This window comes from Pseudopipra pipra, chromosome 8 (assembly GCF_036250125.1).
Source record: "Pseudopipra pipra isolate bDixPip1 chromosome 8, bDixPip1.hap1, whole genome shotgun sequence".
In the NCBI taxonomy this organism is placed as follows: domain Eukaryota; kingdom Metazoa; phylum Chordata; class Aves; order Passeriformes; family Pipridae; genus Pseudopipra; species Pseudopipra pipra.
Genome location: NC_087556.1, coordinates 11,369,561 through 11,390,181, shown reverse-complemented (window position 1 = coordinate 11,390,181; position 20,621 = coordinate 11,369,561). Strand labels below are relative to the sequence as shown.

At 39.9% G+C, this 20,621-nt stretch overlaps 2 protein-coding genes and 1 long non-coding RNA gene across 3 annotated transcripts; 2 read left to right on the top strand and 1 right to left on the bottom strand.

Moving 5' to 3' along the window:
* Positions 1-4,855: 4,855 nt before the first annotated feature.
* LOC135417899 (pulmonary surfactant-associated protein A-like) lies at positions 4,856-7,618 on the top strand. The gene is made up of 3 exons (XM_064662541.1): positions 4,856-5,614; positions 6,234-6,311; positions 7,063-7,618. The coding sequence occupies exons 1-3, from the start codon at positions 5,473-5,475 to the stop codon at positions 7,437-7,439; spliced, it is 597 nt and encodes a 198-aa protein (XP_064518611.1). The 5' UTR covers positions 4,856-5,472; the 3' UTR covers positions 7,440-7,618.
* Positions 7,619-10,422: 2,804 nt separating this feature from the next.
* Positions 10,423-13,713, top strand: LOC135417902 (uncharacterized). The gene is made up of 2 exons (XR_010432261.1): positions 10,423-10,915; positions 13,025-13,713. It is a non-coding gene; the product is annotated as an uncharacterized LOC135417902 (long non-coding RNA).
* A 521-nt stretch (positions 13,714-14,234) lies between these two features.
* Positions 14,235-19,329, bottom strand: LOC135417898 (uncharacterized). The gene is made up of 6 exons (XM_064662540.1): positions 19,111-19,329; positions 18,645-18,724; positions 17,758-17,872; positions 17,021-17,127; positions 16,677-16,791; positions 14,235-15,845 (listed from the first exon to the last, which is right to left on the bottom strand). The coding sequence occupies exons 1-6, from the start codon at positions 19,175-19,177 to the stop codon at positions 15,658-15,660; spliced, it is 672 nt and encodes a 223-aa protein (XP_064518610.1). The 5' UTR covers positions 19,178-19,329; the 3' UTR covers positions 14,235-15,657.
* Positions 19,330-20,621: the final 1,292 nt, after the last annotated feature.

The window sequence follows — 20,621 nt, the reverse complement described above, 5'->3', positions numbered from 1 at the left end:
AGTTATTTTCATAAAATATCCCCATGTAACATTGCACTCAGCTCTTCTCCTGCTGCGCTCTGGCCTTCCCCTTCTACCACTCTGAAGCACCTCCTTGTTCTGTGCCCAAAGTCTTGACTACACCTCATACATAAAACTGAAGATATCAAAGGGACTTCTGCCAGTTCCCTGCCTTCTTCATAAAAAATTATGCCCATGTTCTTTTGCATGGACTTTCATCTCCTAACTTTCATGAACTCCAGAGGAAAAAAAAAAGTCCAGTGTCAACCACCACATGTGGAAGAAATAAAATTCCCTAATAAAAGCAATAGTCTACAGACAAGCCTGGAATGTGTTTATATCTCATGGGTTTCATACATGGCAATTAAGGTAGATACTCAGTAGAATGTTGCTTATTCTTTGCAGTTCCACAGAGGAAAATTATCCAGAAATGGTTATTTTTTTCTTTTAGATAGCTTTTTTTGTGTTTGTGTATAACCCTATCAATTTTTACCCAAAAATGCTGTTTAAAACACCAGAATTTTGGTCTATTTTTTGTGAAAGATCTGAATCTTCCATTTACGTATTAATGGATTTTTTTTAATGGATGGAGAGGTTGGGTACAAGAAGAAACAGAATAAATTGTTTCTGTGTTCTGTTATGGTAGTATATATAACTTTGATAAAATCTTTTTTTAGAAGTGCAAAGAGCAACAATAATCCCTGATTTATAATGATCAGACCAGGAAAAATCCAGGTTAGTCTTTTTTTCTTAGTTTATAATAATTTGCTACACAAATGCAATGTAAAGGTAAGATGTTTAAATTAGAAAATAAGTTACTCATTGGCTATAGAGGCCAATTTTAAGAATTAAGATCTTAGTATAAGTAAAAGGATGGCAAAAATTCAGCCCCTTTTGAAGCAAATGGATTGTGTCTCACATAAGATGAATTGAATACAATTGTTATTACAGTATATTTAAAAGTGAGGCCATGGCCATAAAAACTATGGATATTTATTTCGGAGAGAATTCTCTCTGGTCCAGTTATGTCTTCTTTTATAATGGTATAATTTATTTAGTTGTTTTAGTTTAAGAATACTATTAGCAATTTTGAGCACTTAAAAAGCTCACACCAGCTCCCATCAATCCCTACCATATGTGAAGAAATTAACCTTCAATTACAGCAAATGAGAATTTTTCTGTGACTTCCTGATTTTTTTAGAAATTTGATTAAAAAAACCCTCAAAAACAAGCAAGCCTCATGGTTCTTGAGAAAATTGAGTTCATATTCAGCCTTATGTGAACATAACTGACAGGATTGTGACACAGGCTGGCAGAGCTACCTTATCTTGTATAAATTGTGGGCTGTGCCTCTTGCAGTTTTTTTTAGGCCAAGTTTAAAGAATAATTGCACTACTGTTCTGTTCTTTTCCAGAAAAAAAAGAACTTATATGGTGGAAAAACAGCAGTGCTTGCTGCTGCAATATCCTAGTAGTAGTGCCACAACCACAAGAAAGGGTAAAGTTTCATCTGTGTTTTCCATTTATTTGCAGCTTTTCTTCAGAAGAACAATAAGGGCAAATAGGAGAAGAAATACTTGCCACCAGGAAATTTGTTAGCTGGTTTTGAAACCACCCTGAGAAGTGGCAGAAAGACTAATGGCCTTATTACCATGCCTATGAACCAGAGGAAAACAATGTTCTTGGGAGTATTGTGTAATGGTGCAAGAGACATATTTGTCTGGACCTCAGAGTATCTGATTGCAAGTGATAAGGGATTACCAGAAGTTGAAACACATTGTTATAAAATCATATTAACCTCCAGTTATACAAACATACCTGATTTTAAAGCACAATAGATACAGGATACCTGGAAATTATAGTAGCACCTTAAAAAATGATAAGGGGACTTGGATTTTATTTGAAGTGCCTGTTAGGAAACTCAGGCTTGGCAGAATTTGGCTCAAGGGTGATAATCCAGGTGTGATGCCAGGTGAAACCTGGAATGAAACTTTCACTCATCTCTGCCCTTTTGCTCAGGAGGTGAACAGTACAGGAAGGCAAGGGAACTTTAACCCTTGAGGAGCCTGTGGCAGTGGTAATTATGGTAGTAAAGACTTGAGTGAATTTATCCTTCTGCAGATAAAGGAGGACAACAACAAAATATATGGAATAATAGTTTCATCTGGTTCATAACCATGAGGTTTTGATTTCTTTCCCAGTAGAATGCTATTTTGCCATCAACAACTATTGAAGATATGAGATACTGTCTTGCTTTCTATTTGCTATAAAGACAAAACTTGATTTCTTTCTGTGTTTTTCAGCTGAGCTGCACTGAGTGACGTATCAGAGACATCTAGTGACCACTTGGATCTTTCATACATAACTTAAGTCAACAGAGCAAGATGACAGCAGCATTTATGTGCACTGATCACAGCATCTCCAGGTAAAATGAGGACTTTCTGCTCTAAAATGCTGCTTACAATTTTAAAAACAACAAAAACAAAAACCCCCATGTTGAAGTTTGCCATCCCGGGTGTCCATATCTTGCTGAATTATTTGCTTCCTGTTTTTAATGCTTAGCAAAATTAACCTCAGCTGTACTCTGAGAAGGGGAGACACCAGGTCTTACATGCTCTGTGCTCTTCCTGATATTTCCAGACAGAAGGGAGCTGCTGGGGGCAGTCTGGTGCTGATTTGGAAAAGAAAATGAAATGCAGAAAACACAGGACAAGATAGGATGGAAACAACAGCAGAGCAGCACAAATATTAATGTAAACAGAAAATATGGATGGGGTTGGGGGCATTTAAATACAAACAGAAAATAAGGAAAGAATTTTTTAAGTTATCTGAGGTGTGGCTAACACTATGAAGGAAAAGAACTTACTTTTAGGAAGCTAAATATACAAAGGAAAGGCTAACAAACAGATTTACTGGAAGGAACACACAGCCACTTTCATCAACTGAAATTCAACTCCAGTGTCTGTATTTCTCGAACCAGCTAAGAAAGCAGCATTGACCAATGTTTGCTAAGGACAACATTTGTCCTTAGCATGTTTTGCACGTAACCTGCCTACATTGTGCAACACAACCTACTCCCGGAATATCCTTCCTTTGCTTCACTAGCACTGAAATCATAAAACCCTTTAAGGTAGATGTGGAAACACGGAAGAAAAGTTGCTTCTCTACTCAAAAATTTTTTGTTCTTTATCAGATCTGTGTCCTTGAATCTTCCTGGGCTTCTGTGATATGTGGCTCAGAGGAAGATCAGAAAATAGTTTACAAGTTATGATAGTTGTATAAAATATTCTATTAGGAAATCATAAACAAGCATAGCAGAAATACAGGTATATTTAAGTATCTATTTTAGCTTGCTCCATGTTATTAATATGCTGATGAAAATCCAGAGAAGGAGAGTTTATAATTTATCAAAACTACAGCAGTTTTTCTCAGGAGTCTATCACAAGAAAATTTCTGTCTCCCTCCAGGTTTCCCAGGCCATGAGTCAGCATGGGAAACACACTAATGCAGGCCAAACCTCATCCTCTTCTCACATTTACCTAACCTGTGGTTTCTTCCAGGTGCAGTTGAAATGCTAAAGTTGTTCTCACCACGGATGCAAAGGCCAGGGTTCTGCCAGTGACCTTGCTCATTTAGAACCCAGGTAATGGCTTGTCTCATGTTCTCTCTTTGGCTTTGGTGGGTTTTTTTTTAAAAAAAACAATTAGAAAACCTCTGCCAGAAGGTTATGAAAAGCATTACATCAAGCACTCAAAAGCTAAGAAACTTGAAATTTAACAAGAAACTTTAAACAAAGGTTACTCATGCAAATTTAAAACAACCCTCTTCTGTCAAGATACGTACAACTGAGTACTGCTTATTTATTTTTCACAGGACTGGTGCCTTTTCTAGGGCACTCAATAAACAGTGCTGCAGGAACTAGTCAGGCATCTGTGGGCACACCACCGAGGACAAAGGACTCTACATCTGTTGTTGAAGTAAGTTTGAACGTGCAGGGCACAGAGCAGAGTGCCTGTGGAGGTGATCCAGTAGCACCTCAGACCAATATGGATACTGCTCACGTTCCCCCTCTAGTCTCAAAGCACTTTATTCCTCAACTGTCTTGGCTGTTAGCCTTGTTGCAACATCAGGATGCTGGCCTGACACCACAAGGATGGTACGACCACATCTTACTTGTTTGAACTGGAGCACAGCCTCAAACAGCTTTCCTGAAAGTCCCCATTAAATAGAACCAACTCTCAGCTGGGAATAACTCTAAAATGCTTGGCAAGGCACCAGTGATGTTCCTCATCCTGAGGCCTCTGTACTCACAAGGCTGGTGTAGAGCAGCTTTTTCCTTCACTGAAAGGTCATTGTTCTGTTGGAGAAAACTGTTATTTACGATCTATAAACTTCCCCTGGAGTATTCTGTAAGATATTTAAGTATGTGCTTCTGTAGCTGTCTCCTTTATGCCTTGGTCTGTAATGAGAATGATGATTCATATTTTATTCCAGGTGAATTTGTTTTGGCTTATCTTCAGTGACATTTCCAATTTAACATTTACACAGCCATTCTGTGGAAACATCAGGTATTTCAAATATGTATTGAGAAATTGCTTTGTTCTGCTTTAGGTTTGGTGTTTTAAAAAGTGTGAAAGTGTTTCTACAAATTAAAAAAGTACCTTCAAGTATTTTCCTCACATTTTAAGTATGTTTGCCTCTTGAAGAAAATCATATGCAAATTCATATCAGATGACATGTTCTTTGTATTTCCTGTAAGTAAGAAGATGAATCTCAAGTTACATGCCCTATAAATTAGACCATTTAATAAGCCTTTCTTAATTCGTATTGGAGCTGCTAGGTAAGTTGAACATCTTTCAATAAGTTTTTGCTTAAATTTCGTTGAATCTATTAAACTATTACAAAATTTTCCATTTCTGATTTATGGCTCAACATTTTTATTATCACTTTCACCTATTTTTATAGACCATGTCACCTGCTGTGAAGATATGTTAAAAATGGATGCTGCAATGGAAGAATGAGCTTTAAAAATTGTTTTGTTCTTAAACCAATTGATAAAGACAGCTTGATCCAGTTTGTCCTAAACCAACTTTCTCTTGCTAAAGCAACCATGTGTCTGTTGATCTCCTGTAAAATTAAAATTGAAACTACAGCTTTTTCCATGGGGCACAATGGCATATAATGATATCTGTTGTACAAAGAAGAGCTCTGAAAGGGATGTTTTGGGTTTTTGCTCTGTGAACTTTTGTAGAGTAGCAGACTGTCTTTTGGAAAAATATTTTAATGATTTGAAATAAGCTAATTTTGTAACTACATTAATGGCATTCATGTCACTGTAAGCAAAGCTTAACATACAGAAAACTTCACACCCAGACAGCAAAATTCTGAAACATTTCCCTCCTTTTCTTTTTTTTTTTTCAATACAGGACTCTACACTGGAGAGACAACCAGTCTGTTTTACCTTTGGCTTTAAATGATGCTGTCTCCACAGCTGTTCCACAAAATCTTAGGAGTAGCTTTTTTCCTGCTCCCAGTATGTGCCCAAGGTACACCTGCAGGATTTTTTTCATATATTTTCAAGTATTTGACTGGAGGTGAAACAAATGAAGGACCAAGTACGTAAAGTTACCATCTCTATTTTTATCTGCTGTGTTCCATTTTTATGCTTGGTAAACTCAGTGCTATCTTACATAATCTGACATAGGTTCTACTTGAGAGAAAATAATCAGATCTTTATTAATTCTTTGTATGAAGTAAGATATCTAAATCTCTCCTATTTAATGATGCAGTGGTTCAATCCACAAAGAAAAGGTTATAATTTTCCATAGCAGAAGGAACTTGCTGTGAAGTGCTTAGGCTGGAGCTGCAAGAAAGTGCTTGAACAGCTTAAAGAATTCTATCAAGGATTCAGTCCCTAGACACAGTTAAAAATCAGCTAAACCTATGGCACAAGTGCCAGCGTTTTGAGTGGAGTGGCTCAATCACTTAGAGGGAAGACTAACTCAGTTTACCAATTCCAGTTTTCCATAAACAGGTAATTTCCAGGAACATATCCCCTATCCTTACAAAGATCAATGTACAAAGATATCCCCTATTTAAAACACAGCAGTAAACTAAACTATGTCAAACATTTTAAAAGTTCACATTCATTTTCCATGATTAACCTGTGCTTTATCTTGAAAGCCAAGACTCAAACTGTAACACAAAGCATATAATAGCTGCTTTTGTTCATAGTTTCCATACCGGTGGCTGATGGTGAAATGGGAGACATTAATCATCAATTGGAACGTCGGATTTCCAGACTGGAAGGAGGTATTTTATCTGCCTTTACTTTCTGCTGTAACTTGATTAGTGGGGATAGACAAGATGAGCAAAAATGGCTTCTTAGGAAAAAGGCAGTATTTTCTCCAATTTTGTTACATTCTATTTATATCTGTTTATATCATGCATGATAACTCTCAAATGGGGGGATGGGGGATTAGATTTTCATAGTTAGTAGGGGATGCCTGGGTACCAGTTCTGAAGTAGGAGTGCAAGCAAGTCAGAAATGAAACAGATTAAAACCCCTACCTATGCTGAACTGCTCCATGGGCACCTCATGCTCCCAACAGACAAATAAACTGAACACTGAAAACATACCAAAACAATCACAATTAGATCACATCTAAGATCCTACTCACTCAAGCACATAACACCAAATGTCAAGGACATCTGTATACTGCAAACCATCTCAGAGTCTTAGAGAGAGTCTCAAAGAAAGTCATATACTTCTTCCAAATGTAGAATTCCTCACTTCCTTCCCTCCTTCTCCAACCTGTGAAGCACTGTGCATTTATGTACTTCTTCCCTTTTTCCCTTCTCCTCATTTTCAGATTTCTTCTGGCTTTTGGGGGTTAAATTTTTTCCTTCCTTTTTTTTAGCTTTGATTTCAAGTTCACCTTTCCTTTATCTTTTCCTGAGTTTAATCTAAAGTTATGGAGCAAAATAGCAGGAGTTAAAATTGGCAGTGAAGTCACCACAAAACAATGCACAACAGTTTAACAGCTTTCACCTCATCTTGCAGTCCTCCGCTTGGAAAAGATGATAACGGAATCTGGAGGAAAAATATTTGCTACCAGTGGGGAAAGGGCTGATTTCAATACTACGCTGCAAAAATGCAAAGAAGCTGGAGGGTCTATTGCTGCTCCGAGGAACCCGGGCGAGAATGATGCCATTCAGTACTTTGTGAAAACTTTTAATACCTACGCCTACCTAGGGGTAAAGGAATCTCTTATTCCAGGCAAATTCCAGTTTCTGGATGGTACAAAGCTGAGCTATACTAACTGGCATTTAAATGAACCTTCTGGCAAAGGGGAGGAGGGATGTGTGGAGATGTACACTGATGGCACTTGGAATGACAAAAGGTGCAACCAGAATCGCCTTATTGTCTGCCAGTTTTAGTGCTTCCCTTGCTGCTCTCTGGCAGGCTTTCTGGAATATGCTTCTCTCTTGGTTGTCTCTTCATTTGTAGCTAGTGAACTCAGACAATGCAGCATGAAAAAATAAAATTCACTCTTTCCCAGCCTGATTTATCTTTTAAACAAATGCCAGCTATAAAGAGGAAATTGTATATAACAAAACCAGTGACCATTTTGCCTGTTTTGTTATTCATTGCCCACTGAGTCTCTTAATACTACTGCCTATGGGTTTCTGCTGCTGTTAGACTGGTAATTTATTACAAGACCAAAAAGTAGATTTCTTGGGCACATACCTAAAGTGACTTGCAGCCATAAGATCTTCCAGCACCCCTTGACCCATAAGCCTCAAAGTCGTGTGTATTGTGATCCCTTTCTGTAAGTTTCCCATACCAAAACTACCTGTACAGACACTCCTGCTACCACTATTGTTGCTAAGCCCATGTTTCCTTGGCCACTCTCACCCACAACAGGTCCCTTGAAGGAAGACATGAGAACTGCTGAGAGGGTGACACAGAGCCATGAGCACATAGGGGACTCACCCACCTTACATTTCCCATGGGAAACTTTGGAGTCAGCAGGTCTTCAGCCTTCATATACCTCAAAAATGGTGGCCACCAGTCCTGAGCCCCTTCAGCAACTCCTAATCCCTTTCTGACTCAAAGGAGTGAACCCAAGGTTCCATGCCACATGGGATGTGTGTGGAAGAAAACACACAGGAGCTAACTGGAGTTACCATGTGGTTTAGGTCAGTAGAGCCATGACAAAGCCAATTTTTTTAAGTTAGATTATACCCAGATTCAGGGACAACTAATTTTGGGCACCACAGTGCTGTTTGTCAGGCCCTCACTGAGATGCCCACAGGGCTAAGCTTGGTGGATACCTACCCTGCTGAAGCAGCCAATACTCCACACTCCTTGCAGAAGCTGCTCAGAGCCTGCACTTTCCAGCTCAGGTTAAAGGCTCTGCATAAGCTCCATGACATGGCACAAAGGCTGGTTGAGTGTCTGGGCATGCCTCCATACACGTAAATCCAAGTGCCTGACCATCAGTCACACTCACTCACACTGTGTTAGTTCCAGCTTGGTCATGGACAGCTGAGCAAGGAAACATTACCCTCTGTGTGACAGGGAGACAGAACAGTCAAAGTATGAAGGTAACTGGGGAGGGAAGGCGTGCTCACAGCTGGTGTGAACCCAGGGGCCAGCAAAGGGGTTGCTTGAGCCTTGTAGCTCTGCACATCACTGTAATTCCAGAGCAGCAACTTGCCATGCACAACATTCCTGCACTGGCTTAAATTCAATTACTAAATTATTTTGAGCACAAGGTCTCACCACCTGCTCTGTGACAAGGCATGGCTCTTCCTGGCCACAATTCAGCCCTGTGTTTGATGTCAGGGCCTGCAAATCATTCTTGCTGTTACTCTCTGCAAGCTAAGCAATTTATCTTACAGGTATTTACTTAGGATGATTAATGCAACAGGGCTAACTTCAAACCAAGACACCTTTCTGCTTGAACAGTTTGGTGCCTGTAGGTGGTCTACCTCCACAGGTTACTTAATTATTCACTCCAGCAGTATTCAAATCCTTCATCACAATGCATACTAAATAGGACCATGTTTCCAAGAGCTGTAAAGTTATCTCAACACATGCAAAGATAAAACTTATGTGAGCAAAGTCCTCAGTTTATCCATGCATGTGTTTAGTATGTAAGGAGATCTGCAAGATGTTAACTAATGCCTTGTTTCTGGACAACACAGCCAAAATATAAACTACTGAACCCCATATCATCTGAGATGTAGGTAGGCTGCTGTATTAATATAGCTGAAAGGTACATAGAGGGGAAGCGAGGACTCAGGAGTCCACAGGCACTGTGGCACTTTCTAACTCTATTCTCACTCACGAATGTTTTACAGCTCACCAGTACCTGCCTGCACCCACCAGCTCACCTGTCCATGTCCTCAGCCTTGCGTGACTCCTGTTGTGAAACCAGCTCTGCCATGAGCACAAGGAAACAGGATCGTGAGCATCGCCTTGTATAGTAGTTTTCCACTCATGTTCCGATAAAGCTTAGGAAGTTTACAATGATTAACATCATCCTGAGAATTAATTTGGACACACACCCCACCACCACCACCAAACATTTAAAGCCAAGGTAAGTTTATTTTATCCTTTTTATCTCCAGAGAGTTACAGAGTTATCTCAAAATTAGAGATATGTGCAGGTGTCTGAAAAAGTGGCTGCCTTCAGTGTTAGTCTAATGAATATGTGCCACAGAAGAAATGTTCCATCACCACGCCATCTTTGGCCATTTCCTCCCAGGGAAGAGGGTAAAGGACTTTGTGTGTTACTGCACAGCTACAGATGCTGAGCCTGTTCAGACACTGTAGCTACTTGTGGTTCTAAGTGAGGACATAAAAAACCTCAAAGCAAATATTTGTCATCCTGCCTGACACTGTCACCTCCAGCAACCCTGCTGACAGCAGGCAGGACTGGAAACAGCAGTCTTGGCCTGAAAAACAAATTGGTTCAAGATTTGGACACTGAATTTGTTTCCTAAATCTGAATGAGAGGGAAGTATAGCATCCTCTGATTTGTAGAAAGACCCAGACTGCAGTTTGTCCTTCACACCTTCCCTTGTCAACAGACAAGGGCCAGATGCAGTACTGTGCTCAGGCAGGAGGGCCAGTTCTCAGGGACTGAGAATGTAATGGGACTGGAAGTAATGCCACCTCCACAACAGCATGGACCAGAGCCAGAGCTGGCTTAGCAAAGCCTCTGAAAATGTTTCTACGTGCTCTTTACTCTGTACAATGGATACTGCAGCAGCCTGAGCATAGCTGTGATTTTTCAGATATGTAAATAAAGCTAAGCTTGTAAGTAGCAACGTAGGTTGTAGAACGTGCATAGTTGGAAGAGATGTGGGTGTATGAACCCCTTGAATTTGCAGTGACCTTCATCTCTGAAGCTGCCTGTGCTATTCATAATAATAATAATGTCAGAATATGAGTTAATCAGATTACTCACTTCTGAGTAAATAAAATGATTTACACGGAAAGCCCAAGTGGTTTCCTGGCAAAAAACAGGCCATCAGTTTACACTACAAGTGACTATCTCCTAAAGCAGCTTGTGCATGTGGGAGCAGCCAGCTATTGTTTTGCTGATTCCAAGCAAACTGCAGTCAAGGCAGGCCAGCTTCATCAGTTGTTTGGAAAGGATTGTGCCACTTTAAGAACACCAAGTGGGAGGCAACACAAGTACCACTGAACAAACAAGTACCTGTGTACACTGCTGTGCTCACCTGAGCCTCACACAGGCGAGGGGACGCTGCCCTCACCCTCCCTCGTTCATTCTGCAGATTGAACACCTCTAACACCCGCTCTTGCTGCCTGAGGGTGGAGGATGGACACCCAAACGAAGCAACATGATTTTTTGTGCAAGACACCTTGAGGACACTGAGAAGGTAAGAGTAGACAGAAAAGATCTGAATACCTACAGGGCCACACAAGTTTTAGAGAAAGCCAGAACTTATTTCAGGTAGTCAAGTTGAGAAAGGTGAAAAAATTCAACACAAATTCAACTGCTTCGTGGCATTCCTGCAAAAATAAAGGGATAGTTAAATTATTTCTCATTTGGTTAAAAGGTTGTCAGCAGGGAAGATATGAAGAAGAAACTGTAGAGTTGCCATTCATATAATTTATTTTAAGTTCACTAATATCAAAATAGTTTGCTAAATAGTTAGAATTATGTCTGCAAGTAAATTGCATAGGGCAATGCTTTTTTCTCCTTTTAAACTTAGATCAGTTTGCATAAGTAATTCAAATGTGTTTAAAGTCTAAATATTTCAGAACAAGAAATGTCTGTTTGACTCAGATGTAGGTAACTCATCTCTGCTACACATTCAATAATCAGAAAAATAATAGACATATGTCAGAATGTGATATCTGACATTAGAAAAAATATAAAAGTCAAAATCTTTGTGTCCAGAAAAGTGTGATTGATGATTCCTTTAAATAACAGCTGAGAAAATTCTCTTGCATTTTAACTTTTATTGTAATCACGTGTTTCCTTTGGAAGTGAGGTGAAACTAAAGGCATGATCAGCATAATCCCAGTAGTGTGCTATACTATTTTTACCTTATTAAATATTCTCTGTCTTCATCATAACTTTCTTTTTCAAAATCTTCTCCCAGGTTTCACATATTTCATTTCTTCACCCAAATTTCATAATTTTTTTTAAGTATTTTAAGCTAGATTTTTGTCCTGCTGTGACTTTACTCACAGGAAGCTAAATATATGCAGATTTTACTTAATCAGACTAAACTACAGCATGCTTTATAAATGCTGAAGTCCTGCATAAATGAATAATACTGAACTATTACAATTAGCACTGAATTCAAGTGTTATTTGTAGAGGGAGATATTTATAACAAACAATTTCAATGAAATTTCTTTTAATATTTAATGATTCTGAGAATTTTCATACACTCTTGGTTTGAAAGGTTTAACCCTCTAGAGATCAAAGCAGCATCATTAGATCTTTCTAAGGTTTTATATACTTGAAATGCAGCCTTTTCTCTTAGGTACCAAACTCATTAATTTGATTTCTGGCTCTTATAGGAAGGAGTTTTAAGTGACGCTTTTAACTTGCAGTATAGTTATCTCTTGATCATCACCCTCATTTCAAGTCCATGATTGTGCCAGACATCCACGTTTCAAAACTTTTCATGTTCCTACCATTTCCTACCTCTGCTTGTAACACAAGAAGTGGCAGAGAAATTCACCTTTCTGCAGGTGCACATGATTACAAGGCACACTATGGACATTGCAGCAGCAATGACCTCCCCCTTCAGAAAACAAATTGTGTGTAATTATCTCTAACTATTAATACGAAGTTGGCAGTTAAGTTAGAGAACAAGTACACAGTAGCACTTGCTTTCCCCCACTTGAAGGCTAAATATTTAAATCACTGACTGTGTGGAAAATGAAGCAGAACAAGTCATCACTGTTGCTGGTTTATGCCTCTTGACTTGTTTTCCATTAAAATAATTATGTGCCTGGGAGAAGAATGTTCACACCTCTGCAAAATAAGAAGTGTTCTGCAGCTCCAGTTCTGGAGTTCAGCACCTGGGAGTTCATCTTTGTATCTCACTGAGCAGCTCTCATATGCAGACAATATGAGAGCTGTAAGCCCTGTTTGTAGAAGATACTGGAATTTCAATAGTAAATATCTGGGTTTATTTAGCATACTTAATTAGCATAATTTAGTGGAATTGGTGACCTACTAAAATATCAAAGATTGTAGAATCAGTTGAAGGAACGGAAAGGGAAAGGAAAAAGGAAAGGGAAAGGACAAAGGAAAGGGAAAGGAAAAGGAAAACGGAAAGGAAAAAGGGAAAAGGAGAAGGAAGGAGTCATCCTGGACCAGCAGCCAAGGAAAGGGAGTCGTTCCCAAGGCCAGAAGGAAAACCCGCCGGGGGGGCGAGAGCCCAGGCTGGCTAAAGCAAACGCATCTACACAGATCATAAGTCCCATCTGGAAAAAAATAATGCAGTGTCCCTCTTTGCTTTACAGCCTCGGACTCTTGAAATGGAGGAAATAACGGTGGAAACAGTCCTGGCCCCGTGGCAAATCCTGCTGGTGATCCTCGCCGCAGTGCTGACCATGAGTCTCCTCATGCTCCTGCCCCCCGCTGCCGTGGTGCTCTGGAGGATGAAGCGTGTGCCGCAGATCTCCCTGCACGGCTCGGTGTGAGCCAGCCCTGCCAACAGCTGCCACACCACCCATCCCTGCAGAGGATGGTTCGGAACGATCACATCTCTCAGGATCGCTCTTTCTGCCCAAGATCCACCCAAAAGCAGCGGGTTTACCCATCTATTGCTGCTTAGTTCCTGTGAGTAGAGAATGGGTGTAATTTTGTCGTCGTGAACTACAGTTTTGAGCACTTTGACTTTCATTTTTTGGCTATATTTTAATTACTGTTATTGGCTCAGTTCCTAGACTGAGTTCTTCTCTTGTGTTATAATGGCCTGAAGGAGAAGCAAGCATAATGCAGCATTGTATTTCCTTAATTAATATCAGGAAAGCTGCCCTGTTTATAGTTACACTGTAAATATTACCAAAGCCTTCTAGCTGAGATGACTGACAGTTATGCAAGTGAACTTATCAAAAGCATGCAGGACACTCTAGGGAGGTAGTACTTTAGCCTGGTTGTATTGCAGAACCTAAAAAAATAAATAATCAGAGAATGGTGCAATAAATAAGCATATTGTGCTTCTTTTGTCTGATCTGAAAACTTACTTGCCTAAAATGTTCTTAATGTCTTTCCTTCCATATGAGTTTTCTTCTCTCTACAACATCCAAGTGCCAGAACACAAAGCCCCCCCCATCCTGGAGCAGGAGCATGAGGGATGGCCCAATGCTCAGACATGCCCAGCCAGACACCAACGTGAGGTTAATGCAAACATGCAGCAACTGTTTGCCTGAAATAAATTATGCAAATTTACTTTGGGAAATAATATTATTAAGTTTACTTTAGTTTTTAACTGTCTTGTAGAGGCTTATTGGGTCAACCTCCCTTTCTCATATATAAATATTAACTTGGATGGTGGTCATAGAAAAAAACTGTTTCTCTGCAAGTTTTTGGAAAAAAAACAAAAACAAAAACACCCAGCAACCCAATCTCCAGCTTAATATCAAATTTATGACACATCATATTAAAGCTTTCCAGCCTAATTGTTCCACATTATGTGATGCTCATTATCAGGATTTCTGACCCACAGAATTAATTTAATTAAACAGATGTAATAGTTTCTGTTCATTTACAAGAGCAATGGATTTGATTTCCTTATGAAATACAATATTAGTTTTCTTTTTTTGGTTGGTTTAGGAAGTCACCAGAATAGATTAATATAATTGAGAGAAAAAATGTTTTTTAACACCAGTAGAAAAAATATACTGGAAACTCCTCCAGATATTTTAGCTGAGCATCAGCTGTTAATGGACTGGCTGAAAAGACTCAAACCCATTAAAATTTCATTTGATAGAGATCATTTGTTTGACAGAAATAACCAAACTCACCAGTGATTCAAAAGCCATTGCTTTTCTTTAAGACTACAGCACTTTTGTCTCCAACACAATGACTTAAGTTACTGCTGCATGGTTTATAAGCAGCCAAAGCAGCCAAATCATCCCTTTGCTGGTGTAATTATCTGCTCTATTCATTGTCATATGACTGTCTGCTCCTGGGCCCAAAAGCAGCTGCTGTTTTCTTTTGCTTGTAATGACTGGATTTTAAGTCTGAAATATAAGCATGTAAATATATATCTGAATCATTTATCCAATTAATGATGTAAAGGTCAATTATACATCATGCAGCACAAAACTATGTTGTCTGTGTCTGAGAGATTGACAGGAATAGGAAAAAGGTAAAGAAGGGAAAGGAAACACAAACAGATGAGCTGTCTGTCTTCAGACCTATAGCTTCAGTGTTTGCTCAACAGAAGAAAATTAAAATATAACTCCAAGCACAGATTCCACTGAAAACCAAGCAATAACTAAGCTTCTTGTTTACATTTCATAATAATTCACATGCACATCTCTTTGGTAGCTACAGCTCCACAAATTAACTGGATTACCAGGGCTGTCTTTGGTCTTCACTTGCCCCAAGTGCCAGGTGGACAATGGACAGGTTTTCTGCTGGTGTTCTAAACCCCAGTCAAGCAGGCACATGAATAAAGAATTACATCCCTACAACCAGTAACTGTTATGGCATTCATTGTTTTAATGTTCATCAGAGCAACAATAGTGATTAATTGGCAACTATAAAAGTAAGTAGAACTATGGCCCTTTCTCATCAGAGATGACCCCTGACAGAGAACGATTTCTGATAACAATTAGTGTGTTTAAATAATGACTGCATCCATTAAAAAACTGTAATCCTTATTTAATTCCAGCTAGACAAATTTAAGCCATAAAAGTGAACTTTCTTTGAAACACTTCTACCATGAGCTATGTCATTTGATTTAGTCTATATCGCTGTACGCCAAAGCTGAGGTCATATTATGACTATGGTCTCTAGTCCTTTAACTAAACAAAAGCTGTATGCTTACATGTCTTAGAATGATTTCACTGCTCTGCTTCTCTTGTCAAAATACCCATGTCAGACTGCAGGCAGCTGGCTGGTCTGTGGCACAAGCTTTTTGGTGCTAGTAACCGCAGATGATACAATCAGCCTCCTCATCCCGTTTGGAGCTGTCAATGCCTTGCTCGGCAAGCTCTTTGAGGAAGATGTTTAGCTGCTCTCTCTGAGTTTCAGGGAAGGCTACTGTGTGCAGACAGGTGCTGTTGCTGGGGAAATAGGCAGATTTAGCTCCACCGATGGCCATCTCAGAGGCTGGAAAGATCAAAGATGACCAAAAGGAAAATTAAAAAAAAAAAAAAAAAGGCAGCTGAATTACTTAGCTTAGACTTGTCCTGGTCTTTAAACAAGTGGTAGACTAGTCTTCAACTTGGAATAAAAGTGCCTAGATGATTACTTTTGTTAAGCCTTAGAAAACAACTGCTTTAGCAACAAGGCACTGTCAACAGTAAAATATTTTTCCACTAACCGTAGGAGAGATAGGGTAGCCTGTTTGTGTATTTATGTGCACATTTATTTTTAAATTAAGGCAATAACAACAGAGTCAGACAGCCTGCTTAGGGTCACAGATTGCTCAATGGGCACAAGGGGAGCAGACTTAAAACCCTTGGGCTGCTGCATGAAGACGCTGGCTGGGGAGCAGCTGCTGGGGTTTATTGTGTACACACAGGGAATACTGCAGGTGCTGGCCAATTTTACTGAGATTCTTCAAGTACTGCTGCAAGATAAACAGTTTTATATTCTACTGCTGTCTGTCCAGTGGGTCACACAGATTTTGTGCAACAGGGGTTTGTGTCAAGGTGATACCAATTTCCTGTTAAAAAAAAAAAAAAGAAAAAGGTGCATCTTCCCACAAATATTGCATATGTGTCATATTTGCTACCCCAAGCTGAAATGGCAGTGCTCAGGCCTTTGTGACAGTTTTAAAGCTAACGTGATTTCTTATTCAGCAATTTGCCAGCCCAGAGCTAGCTCTCAAAATGTCACACGTGCCAAGAAAGAAAACCTTTTCTTTCCTCCTTTTTTTTAAACAAAAGAGACAGAGCCTCCTGTCCTCATGAACAGATACGTCTGAGAAAGACTTACGGTTGCAAACAGCCAGTTCCTTTCCTCCAACAAGCTGTGTGGTCCAGGAAAACCCAGTGGCATTGCCACATACTTCATACAGTCTGCTGCTTCTGAGGAACTGAAAGTCATAACCCTTGGGAAACAATGACAGGGAGCAAATAAGCAAACAGTGTCTTAAGATAGGTCATGGTAACTGTAAGATGAAGAAATATTCAGCCAGCGAAGATCAATACAAACACTACAACCAATCCTTCTAAGGAACACAAAAAGGCATAGCAAGGAAAATTATGCATTACACAATAAACAGCTGTAAATTACTGCATGGATGCAGCAATATAGCAGCAGTAAGCCACGAATGTTACCTTGTTGCACATGGGTTTGCAGTACTGAGCGCTGTCGATGGTGACACACACCAGCCCACCGTTTCTTGGGGCCAGTGGGAGAGGGCATGGAGGCAGCTGCTTGCAAACTTTTGAGTGGATTAAAAGCAAAAAACAAAACAAAACAAAACAAACCACAAAAAAAACCCCCAAACAAACAGACAAACAAACAAAAAAGCAAGAAAACTATGTATCAGAGTGAAAGTGATTATAAAAGTCTCCCCTTCCCAAGCAAACTCTTTGACCTGGGTATGATTGATAACTGCCCCCACTAGCTGACTGACAAAGTAAGCATTTTCGCTTGTTTGAAGATTTTTTCCCTTTTTATTTTTTTGGAAACACCCAATTTTCCCATCATTTATCCACCACAACAGTGTCAGCACCAGTTACACTTTAGAGGTGGCTCAAAGGGCATTTGCGTTCACAGCACTGACATTCAGTACTATTATGGCCAAAACTATCCAAATATTTCTTGGAAAAATATGACTCACATGCTCTGTTCTGCAGGAACAGAGAGACTGCTCATATTTGTGCTGCTGTGCCTCGCCAGTCCCTGCCAGCCCAGTGGTTAAGCACCTGCACCTCCTGCTGCTTATTTCCCCCAAAGAAATGCAGATATTTGGCTTACTATGACTGCAGGGAGAACAAATTTTCTTAATGCTTCTCCACTGCCACTTAAAAACCAGCAAAGGGGAGTGTTGGTACAGGAGGGGACTCACATTTCTCTTGAACAGGGCGCAGGAGATCAAGTGTTTCTTGCAGTGTCCAGACAAGGGAATTGATTGAAGCTTTCTTACCCTTGGCAATCATTTCAGGAAGGCATTTTGAATATTTCTATGGGGATAAGGGAGAAAATGTCTAAGTTTAAGAGCAAAAACCTTGGAGCCTTGGAGTTAATTAATTAAAGTGGTCATATAATTTTCCTTTTCTTTTTTTTCTTAACACATAACAAGAACCAGCTGGAAAATTGTATAGCTTTCAGTAATCCTAATCTCCCTACAATGTTTTGGAAGAAATCTGGCTTTCTTTTAAAACTGTGACTAGATAGGATTTTTCCATCACATTGAGCTCAAGAAGAGGACTGGTGGTTTGGTGGTTTTCTTCCTATATATGAAAAGATGCCTTTGTAAACAACTGTATGTACTTTATTTCTATATAAAACACTGGTTTGTTACACTTATCTTCTGAATGCTGGCACCTTACAGACTCTGTATGCTTGTGTGTGTAAAAAAAGAAAAATCTGTTTGTGGATGTGTGCAAACAAAGAAGTCAACGAATTCTTAGCTAGCTATTGTTATTTATATACCTATACTGTTTATGTTAAAGCCACTTTATATATATCCAGAGCAAAGCAAAACTGGAAAATAAATCCACAAGGACATTTTTTGGTCTAGCAGTAGCAGGACCAAAGACATGGCAAGGCAAATGACACTGATATTTTTCTGCATGTCCTCCCCTCCCTCCCCAGCACGTTCTTTGCACGGTTCCAAAGCAGTACATGAGTCGTGCTTGCCCAACCAGCCCAGGCAGAGGTGGCAGGAGCCTACCAGCACAGGAGGGGGGTGCAGAGCAGGCCCTGGGGTGGCCAGTGCAGCCAAGCTCTTACCTCAAGACTCTCATTCACATCATCTATGGCTGCACTTTTGCATTCACTTGGACTGGCAAAAGCTCCGATTTCAGTAAAATCTAAAAGACAAGCAGAAGCAGGTACTTAGCAATGTAATAATCCTTCCTGACACATCAATAAACCCCAAATACCACATCATAGTGCTTATTTAGAGGAATTGTGCCACTATCCTGCAGTCCTAGTCCTGCCTTGTATACGTGAGGTGATCAGGGCTCAAATGTGAATAAGCTGTACAAATATTGATTTATTTGAAGCAGTTAGCAATCTGAACATCGTTTGTGGCCTCTTGGGGCTGGGTTCCTGAGCAGGGTCCTTCATTTTTGTAAGACAGCCACTAATAATTATTATTAATATTAATTTTTATAAAATTAATTTATAATTTATAATACTAATTATTAATAATACTAATAATTGTTAACCATATTCAAGTATGGCAATAACTTACCTGCAAGAAGCAGTGCTGAACTTAGGAAAACCAGTGTTTTCCAGAGAGGGCAGGAGCAGAACAACATTTTTTTCCTGCAGGAGACCAGGGGCTAATTACCTGTTGCTTGTGGTGCCCAGGAGCAAAAGCACTGGAGTCAGGCACAAAGCTGCCTGTCTCTGGGTCACTGGTTGTTTACAGTGGGCCTGGCTCCAAGGCAGAGCTGTGATAAGGGATTAGAGGGATGAACATGTTGCCCTACTTGCCAGGAAGCCCAAGGAGAGCTTGCCAGCAGGGTTTACAGAGGGCAAGGGGCGTTCTCTTTAGGGTACTGAGCCGGATCAGCTTCTCTGCTGCTGCCAACTCCACTGGGAAATTTTCAGATTAACTGGTTTACTGTAAACATGTTTAGTGTATGCACATTCTTGTGTGCTCTTGCTCTCTATCTACCTTCCCATCTGTCTCTGTCTGTCTCTCTCACACACATACTCTCATAGAAGACATAAGAATGCCTTACCTACAGGGCTCCACCTCATATCTTATGGTCCAAGAGAAAACTCAGAACATCAAATGACAACTGATTTGAACCAAGGGGTTATACCCTGTATCCTGTAGCATCCAGAATTTAGCTACTTTTTTTTTTTTCATGGAGCCATGAACCTCATATGCTCATATCCACTAATGGGAAAAGCTGAATAACTAGTAGAATTGCCACAGAAGTTTGATCATTTACCCTACACATTTACTAGCAGATTAATCCAATTATCCAGCTACTGCTAACATGATAGGGGTGTGCTGACCCCATCTGTAAAATCCAGGGTTCACAGTCATAGCCTTTCATCTGACAGCCTGTCACCCCCCCACACACACACACTGCCAAGCCTTGCCTGGCCATCAACCAGCTACAGACACAACCCCCACCCACCCCTCCTCTCCAACAAACCTTTAATGGTTGTTACTGTCACTACCAGAGCAGAACTGTTCATTTTGTCCTCAGGTGGGTTTTTTTGTTGAGACATGGACATGCTGCTTCTGCGCTGTGTTACACACCACATTTATTTATAAGGCACTTACTTTCTCAGGTTTCTTTTTTTTTAAATTTTTCATTCATTTGCTTCTGTTGGTTGTAGTCTGATGTATTATGACCAGGTGATCCTGAAGAAGTTAAGCCACCAGCAAGACATCCAGCACATTCACAAAGAAGTGTCTTCTTATGCCATCTCAGGAACATTAGCGTAATTAGTAAAGAGGAACAACCTCTGGCTTGACCAGATAGACTTTGTGTTTATGACATACTTGAAAGGAATAAATGGCAGCTTTTCCTTTAGCATTCATCACTGTCAGCCACTCTCCACCACATCTATTTGGGAGGCACTGTACAAAGACATTTAGTTAGGAGATAAACACGGGGTGGCAGCATTTCTCCAGCGTAGAAGATTTAACAGAAAGCTGGGTAAACCAGGAAGTCCCTCTTGGGGGCCATACACAGATAATCCTTGTATTTCAGAATTAAGTTCCCCTTGTTGCCTACT